Raw genomic sequence first — 8,658 nt, forward strand, 5'->3', positions numbered from 1 at the left:
TATTAAGTAATAAGTAATAAGTAACCAATTACCCTTCCTGAGTAACTTGCCCAACACTGATTATGAATGGCTTGAATAATAAAAAAACCAAAAAAACAATTAAAACTACAATCTGAAGTAAATTATACTGGAACTCATATTTGGGAAAAGGAAAAAGGAGAAGATGAAGTTTAGTTTAGTTTAGTAACTTAATAAGCCCCAGGAAGCTGAATTTCTACTTGGTCTCCACATTTTGCTCTAAATGATTCCACCTGAACAAATGAAACAATCCATTCATTCATTCATTTATTCTGTCTGTGTAAAAATAATCATCGTGTTTACATTACTTTTTGATTTACATTTAGTATTTTATTTATGTCGACTCTTTTTTTTGCAATTCTATTTTACAGATATGTTCGTATCACGACGTTGAACATGTCACATGGGAACACTTGACTTGTTTTCAACACGTTTTAAGGTTTTATGGTTCTTGTGGTTTGTATACATACTGTGCTTAAGTACTTACATAGAATACTAAATGGGAAAGGAGAGAAACGAATGGTATAATAGAGAGTTCCTGGATGTGTAAGGAAATCATAAAAGATAGAAAGTGAGACAGATTCCTCTCAACATTAGTCCCAGGCCGTTAAATTCAAAAACTTACAGTGGGACCTTATCGACACTTATAATTATGTCAAATTAAACATGAAAATATAAATATTCAAGTCTATTAATGAGGTATGGGATAGCGTCAGTTGGTGGTGCTCACACCAACCTGCTATCAAACATGTTCCTTGTCGTCGTGGTAAAAATAGATCTCGTCGCCCTCATAGCCACAATTCCGGCGGTATGTCGGTCTGAGGCTCGTGGTCCTCCGTCGTTGCCAAGTTTATTAAAAGGAGCGATATTAGTTGGCCGAACTCCAAATAGCATTTTGATCTGTCATAACAGCGTGTCAGTCCTGACAACGAGTAGATTTTAATACGGTCTAATCTGATGGGTGACACATCAGGCAGTGGTATTTGAGTGAGCTCCGCGACTGCTGCACACAGACACATCCAGTCCTGCCCGTGTCCTTTTCCTTCGTCTCACCCTCAGGTTGGTCCTGATATATATATATATATATATATATACAGTATACACATATATATATATATATATATATATATATATATATATATATATATATATATATATATATATATATATTCAAGATCAAGGTTAGATTGAGTTTATGAATACAATCCCTCCACATGAAATTATCCATTTCAAAACGTGCAACTTTTTTGTTATAGTTGCAGCTACCATGAACCATCCCCGCACCGCGCTCTACTTCCGCTGGTCCCAGTCGAAGGTTCGTGAGTGGGAGGCCTACAACCCATTACAGCAGCTTCCTGCGAGTGCGGATCGAGGGGCCTAGTTTGGAGGAGTTTGATGCCAAAGCGGCGGGCACAACTGTGGTTCAGGCGGGGCAAAAGATCCAGGAGCCCCAGCTACAAGGGCTGTCTTTGGGAGCCTCCCAGGTGCCCATTGCCTCGTGTCAAATTGTGTCCGCTGTACTCTTCATCCGTCACGGCTCCTCACCAGTCAACACACGGGACAAATAAATATAATCAATCTGCTTTACTCTCTTTTCAGTATTTACACATGACCATTTTACAGCAAATATTACTTTAGATCAACGGCGTTCCGAGCCATTGTTCACCTATCAAAAATATACAAAAATAAAATAGCATCTGTTTCTCTCCGGCGCCGCGGCCGGCGTCAGTCCATTTGCGTTCGCCCGCTGCGCGTTAGGAAGAGGCGTGCGACTTCCTGTTCCGCTTCGCTCGGCGCGCGGACGGAAAGCGGATGAACTCAAAGTGTTTGCTCTGGTCCGTGTTGGGGAAGGGGGGCGGGCCCGTGTGCAGCCTCTTGATGAAGTGGACCTCCCTCTGGTTCTCCCTCGTCCTGGAGGCCTTGATGGGCCGCCCTTTCCGGGTGAAAGCCACGTACCAGCCCTCATACTTGGCGTTCTGGAACGCCGTGTAGTTGTTCTCCAGCACTATCTCTGTGAAGATACAGTCCCTGCTCCGGCCGTTGGGCTGCGTGACGGGAGACAGAAGGGGTTTCTCGTGTTAAGAGCAGGACGGACTATGCATACAGGTTTTGATTTGTTCATTTACATGTAAGAGAACGGTCACTGGCTTTCAAGCCATATGATCACATCAAAAGCTTTGTCGATTTTGAGAGTATGAAATGTCTGAATTAGGAAAAAATTCCACTTTCTTCCTTTGAAAAAAATGAGAAGCTGAAGTTAGAAGCAATAAATATTCTTTACTCCCACGCATTGTTTGTCTCGTCTGTGGTTAAATGTGTAAATTGAGGCACGATGTTAATTTCACACATCCTGTGTCGCTAAAAGTCTACATGCTTCTTAATAAAAATATTTGACACTGAAGTTAGAAGCAATAAAAGTCAACCTTCCTTAAATCAGTACATTTAAAAGATTTGCTGACCCGAAGCTCAACGGTGGAAAACGTTAGCTTGTGTACGCAATTGCCACTTTAAATACATACGGCAATGGAAATTTCTGAATAGGTCTACATTGACCACAGTTGTCACTTGTACAATGTGTAAAAGTTACATAGGCTCCGAATTTTGAATCATAGTATTTCTGAACTTTTTTAGGTGCAACACAAATATCCAAAACAATTTCTCCCGTTCTGTCTGTTACACGGACAATTTAGGAATTTGGCAAATAAGGCACATTTGCTTTGCGGAGATCGACTCCATCGTATCTGTTCTTTTAACGTGAGCCTGTCAGTTTGCTCAGAGGTCCGGCTCTGTCCAGGCCAGAGGTCAACGCAGTACATGTACGAATTTGTTTCACAGAGCTCGCGTAATAATTCACCCGTCAAACCGGAACGTTTGCAGGCTAGCCTCTTGAAAAAAGAAAAGAATAAATCCTTTAAATGATGCTGAGTAATAAAAATATGAGATCCAACAGTATCAATTGATGTAAAATAGTGACTGCATGCAGCCTCATGTTCTGCCGTTGTTTCCTGGAGTGTGAATAACACGTTAATGTTAACTTCAATAAGTTGTTAAGAAGACATTTGACAATGGACATGGCCGCGGCCACACCTACACACTCCTCTCAGGCACGAGGAGGAGTAGATCTGGGACTTGTCATGTCAGATATGTGGACCGATCTTTTTCCACTTCCATGAAGGAAATGGAGAGTTGACTCAGGACCAAACACGCACGCACGCAGGCGGCGCTCGGCGGGCCGGCACTTTCCGCTCGTCGCGACTATCACTCAGTCCTCCTGAGGAATCCTCCGGGGGTTTTTTTTTCCCCTTTCGTTTTTTTTTTTCCAGCACATCATGTCCTGGGGTGACTGACGTGTTGTGACACTCGGGTGACAATGGGCCGAGGTTCTCCGTTTGAGAGCTGCAGTGTGTGTGTGTGTGTGTGTGTGTGTGTGTGTGTTTTTGTGTGTGTGTGCGTGCGTGTGTGTGTGTTTAAGTGGATGTGAGATCTAGGAAGGTGACGCCAGGCACAGACTACGTGTCTTCTGAGGACGACCGGGGCTCTTGAATGGATTCAAGACAAGTGATTTGTGTCTGTGTACTTTGGCTGCGAGCGTAATACACACTGGTCGTACTCACTTTCTAGTGGGGGGGGGGGGGGGGGGTGTTTCAAAATGAGTGCCACTGTGAAGTGGAATTTTCTTTTAATGTAAAAATTCCTGCTTGCAACAGTAGAATTTAGCTGCTTTAACATTACCACAATAAAAACAGTCCAAGTTTTTGGAACTTCACTACGGCCACTGTGGGGCCCCTTCAACACCTCGTGCCAGCAGTCGCCCTGCCGCTCAGTGGGAGAGAAAAAAATCCAGAGGAACGTGTATTGTACCTTCCCAACAAGTTTGCCCCTCCGGTTCATGCAGAGGTAGCGGCCGCTCTCTGCTCCTCTTATCCTCACGCGGCTGCCAAAGGTGTCCGTCTCGACGAACAGGCGAGCTGCCGGAAGAAGAAGAAGAAGAAGAGGGGGGGAGAAGGTCAAGAGACACCAGAGACCACAGAATCTTTTTTTATTTGCAATTTCAAGTTCCCTAACCCCATACGTCCACTGCAGGCTCTAATCTTTTCACGCTGACGTTGATGCTCCGATCCGGATGAAACAATTCTACTTCACAGCGTGGGGTTGCACATAAACCACATTCAAGATCTCATAAGGTTTACATGTCCTGCATTCCACATCTAGACCAAAAAAAAAAGATATAGTCCGTGCAGTCTACGGAGCTGTTCTGTTATCTGTTGATAAAGGAATTTGTCTTTCTTTCTCTTCTGCTTCTTATAACTTTGTACAGTATTCGTTCTTTTTCTCATTGCAACACCATCTGTGCCGAGCTGATACCACAGACTGACAGCAGAAACTACTGCGCCAGTCGGGAGCGTCGGGACTTGAGAATCGACCTCTAACAAGCCAAATGTTTCAACACACCATCGCCATTCAGTCGGTGAATTGCTGCACATTAAAGAGCGAGTGCGGGCGGCGGAATATACATCCTCGACTGAATTGGTCCTGCAGTTAATTGTGGCCACTGGGCGTCCCAACGGCCGTGTGTATTGGGGCCTTGGCGACAAAAGACTCGCACTAATCAGCCGCTAATTCGCCAGACGACGGATTCATGGCTACAGCAGGGAGGCCGGAATTAACATAGAGGCCTGAAAACACCTCGCAAGAAGGGGCCCAAGCGGGCCGGAGGGGAAACCGCTGGTCGTGCCTGAGGACGTCAGTCCCCAGCGGAGGCTTTGTGCGCAGCGTCGGGGGCTGCTCACACGACAGCGACCGCTCCTTCCTGCGGAAAACTCTGCCAACATCTTTTCTCTTTCACCTTCGACTGCAGGCCACGCGTTCGGGCCACGCGTTCGAGCAACATTCACGAGCGATAGATTCGACTACACAAAGACACAACGGGATTTGACCCCCGAGACCAGGCAAAGAGGCCGTGAAGGGGTTTTTTTTTTGTGACAGCGTTGCCTGCTTTGCAGTTAAACTCATCAAACTCAAATCGTGTCAATAGTGTGTCGTATTGTTTAGTGCTAATGCGAAAGGTTCAGGGAAATAGTCGGTGCGGCGCGCGTCACGTCACTCTGTACAGACGTTACAAGAGGTCAAGGGGGGCGTCCACGTGGAGGCCACCATCGGGGAAGGAAGGTCTTCACGGACGAGCCGGAGAACGAATTGAGCGCAGGTCTGATGCGGGCTGCCGACGCATACTAAGGGGCTGAGTCCACGTGAGGTGAGCGGATAGGAACTGGTAAAGGATGAGTCAGCAATTTAAGAGTGTGTTTCGTTTCACATTTTGAACGCACTGGCTTCAAAGAGAATTCCTAGAGTTCCGGGACACAGATAGATATGTCAAAAATGTCACAACCAAACCCGGACTACCAAGTCACAGAGCCAAGCGTCCGACTCTCCGGAACATAATAACTACTAAGCAATCTTTTTAATCTCTCTGAAGGTCGACACATAACACATAACACAATCTATCTGATCTGTGGCGATGGGTAGAACAAAATACTCAGTTTGCAGCTTGATAAACGTGTTGTGAGCAGATTTCTAAGATTGAGAAATGACATTTTTAAAATGTATCAAGATGGATAGATTGATAGATAGGGTTCCTGCCAATGTATTTCCATTAAAATGATTATAATATTGTTGGGTTTTTTTGTGTTGTACAGACTGGAATGATCAAAATAATCTTTCATGCAGAAGTTCAGATGAGTTTTTCGAGGATTCTGGAAACGTCTCGTCTTTCTTTCAGCAATTCATTTCTCAGAAAATGGGAGCCTCATGGCAGAGAATTAAGAAGAGACTAAATCGACAAAAAATATGTTGCTGCAAGAATGTTTCTGTGGATCTTCCCTCTCTAATAAGAACAGCTCCCACGGGCCAACAACCAAAAAAAAAGAACTCCAACCAGTGCCATGTGCGCCACATGGATCAGCCTTGGGCCGCGCGCGTCGGCTCTTACCGTACACGTTGCCATCCTCCGCGGTGGCGCTGACCCGCTTGCCCTGGATCTGCACGTGTTTCCCGCTGGTGCGGCTGTAGAGCTGGTAGACCCGGATCTGCCGGCGGCTCAGCTGGTCCGTCACTGCGCCCTGCGTCCTCACATACTGCTTAAAATTAGGAGACGGGTGATTCTCCCCCTTTTTTATGTAAAGGGAGAAAATAAAATACACACATTTTTTTTTCTTTCTAGTCTGGGATAAAGGAATGTGTGTATATATATATATATATATATATATATATATATATATATATATATATATATATATATATATATATATATATATATATATAAAATGTATGAATATAAATGTCCCCATCAGACAGATAAAGTTAATCATTTGTACTTTACGCATGAGCTATTCAGAAGTAACTCATTCCAATTTTACAATTTCAAAACTGTTACTACTTTTTTACAAAATCATTTAAAAAAACATTTTTTGGAGATGACTTTCCAGGTTCGGACACTTACCTGGGCATGGCACCACAGCGCGAAGAAATGGAACGATCTGCGAGGGGGGGGCAACAAATACATGAAGAGTTGTCGTTATTATATATTTGTGGCGATCACACAAGAGTGTCGTGATCTTATCACAGCCCCGACTTGTCGTCTTACATGTAAACGCAGCGCTGGTTTATTCCATACATTCTCCTGGTCCGTGCGTCCGACGGACGGATCCTGTGGCCAGATAGTCCCTGATGCGTAAATCCACACTGTTGCACATACGCGCCTCTGACCTGTCCATCCACTCAAACCAGAGTCTCTGATACGACCACCTCGGAGTTATATCCCCCCCCCCTCCTCCTCCTCCTCTCACACGTATCCCATCAAACCCCCTGGTCCAGCTGACGGGATGGTGAAGAGACACTCAAAAAGATTCGCGATGCGCAATATCCGAACCGGATCCATCCATTATAGAACGAAACGGGTCAGAATGTGAGGTGGGTGGTGGCGCACCCCGACTCTTGAGTGGCTCCGCTCGGGGTGAATTCCAGTTTTTCTTTTTTTGAAAAGCCCTCTGTCTCACCAGGGATCGGGCTCACTGGTTAAATGTTGAGAGGCAAAGTCCCTCCCTGAAATCTCCCTTTTGTGGGTGGGCACAGCACCGAGACCCCTAACGATGATTTGATAGCCCAGAGACACCACAGATGTGCAGCAGGGGTGGGGGGGGGATCTTTTTTCAGTAGATACAAGAGAGAGAGAGAGTTATTTTTCATATCCATATCCTTAAATTTTGTATTGTATTTAAAGAAATTATTGTCTTTTTATATCTTTTTTTTATACAGACATGTGACCTGAAAACTGTATGACTGTATTATTGTTGGAATGCTGATTTTAATTGTCTGTGATTTGTATTTTTTTGTGAAAGCACTTTGTGAAGCTACTTCTGAAAGTTGCTGTATAAATCAAATCATTATTGTTATTATTATTAAATTCCACTGCAAAAGAAAACAAAACTGCTCTGAACCCCCCCCCCCCCCCCCCCCCCCCTTCTGTCTGCTTTTGGTGTAGATCATTATTGTAGCTTTGTATTTAAAAGTGAGTGGCCTAATTGCACCTTTATAGGTGTGGCAATTAGGTGTTAAAGAGAGAATAGCCCCCCTGCTAGCCCCCCACCACCACACGTCCCTTTTATCTCCAGTGTTGACCAGCCAGGCTTGCAGCTCATGTAAAAAAAAAGAAAAAAAAGGAGCCAAAACAAACCATTTAGACAGATAGAAGTTTCATCTCCGGGTCAAAGGCAATCAACATCCCCGGATGAGCGGGATACCGTCTCTTCCACTTCCTCTGAAAGCAATTAATTAACAAGAGAGGAGAGTGTTTGGATGTAATAAGTACTGTATATTCGGTTGTGTGTGTGTCCAGAGAAGGCATTCCTTATGTCCATGGACAACAGTGTAATGTGAAGCTTCAAGTGCCTTCCCCTCCGTGCCCTTCTCACGTTCTCTTGACCCCCCGTCACCCCCTGTCTAGGGCACTGAAGTGGTCAAACACAGCCGTTAGACGCCTCTGGCTCGCGGACGGTTCGGACCGACATGGGGACCGGTTCCACTTGGTTACTCGTAACCCGTCCTCACTACTGGACCACAAGAGCGTCGGCCTCGTGGCGATACATGATAATAATAATAATAATAAATAAATAAGTGCTTCTCTAGACGCTTCACAAGAACAAATTACTCACAAATACAGAAAACAAAAGAGTCAAAGATGCTTACATGAAATATGAATTCATGTATTGTGTGCGTTGTCGGAGATGCACCATTTTTTGCCGTCAAAAGAAAATAATCTAACGTGACTAATTTTAACCTGAATTGTGCAGTTATATATAGTTCAGATGAATAAAAATCAAAACTGAGAACAGAAATGTTTATAATATAGTACATGCCTCACTAACTCATTTCTGTGAATGTTTCTCACCGTCGCTATAACTTTTCTTTTTGACACATTCATACTTTAGTGTGAATGTATGTCACTATGCATCTGTTCTCAGTTTTAATTATTATAATATTATTCGAATGATTACTATTTTCTTACTAGCTGCCAACTCTGCAGTCAGTATAGACTATAGAGGACTTTTATTTTAAGAGAATAAACAAGATAGAAAAGATGGA

General features: G+C 44.0%; 1 protein-coding gene across 3 annotated transcripts; it reads right to left on the minus strand.

Moving 5' to 3' along the window:
* Positions 1 to 1,587: 1,587 nt before the first annotated feature.
* fgf17 (fibroblast growth factor 17) lies at positions 1,588 to 7,054 on the minus strand. Of its 3 annotated transcripts, none has more exons than XM_035640233.2 (5): positions 6,662 to 7,054; positions 6,518 to 6,554; positions 6,008 to 6,152; positions 3,880 to 3,986; positions 1,588 to 2,063 (listed from the first exon to the last, which is right to left on the minus strand). In XM_035640233.2, exons 1-5 carry the CDS (start codon positions 6,691 to 6,693, stop codon positions 1,773 to 1,775), a joined length of 612 nt encoding a protein of 203 aa, XP_035496126.1. In that variant the 5' UTR covers positions 6,694 to 7,054; the 3' UTR covers positions 1,588 to 1,772. The 3 variants fall into 3 exon arrangements, with proteins under 3 accessions (XP_035496126.1, XP_035496125.1, XP_035496124.1); XM_035640232.2 differs by having other exon boundaries at positions 6,008 to 6,155; XM_035640231.2 differs by having other exon boundaries at positions 6,008 to 6,185.
* Positions 7,055 to 8,658: the final 1,604 nt, after the last annotated feature.

Source organism: Scophthalmus maximus, chromosome 3 (assembly GCF_022379125.1).
Source record: "Scophthalmus maximus strain ysfricsl-2021 chromosome 3, ASM2237912v1, whole genome shotgun sequence".
NCBI lineage: Eukaryota > Metazoa > Chordata > Actinopteri > Pleuronectiformes > Scophthalmidae > Scophthalmus > Scophthalmus maximus.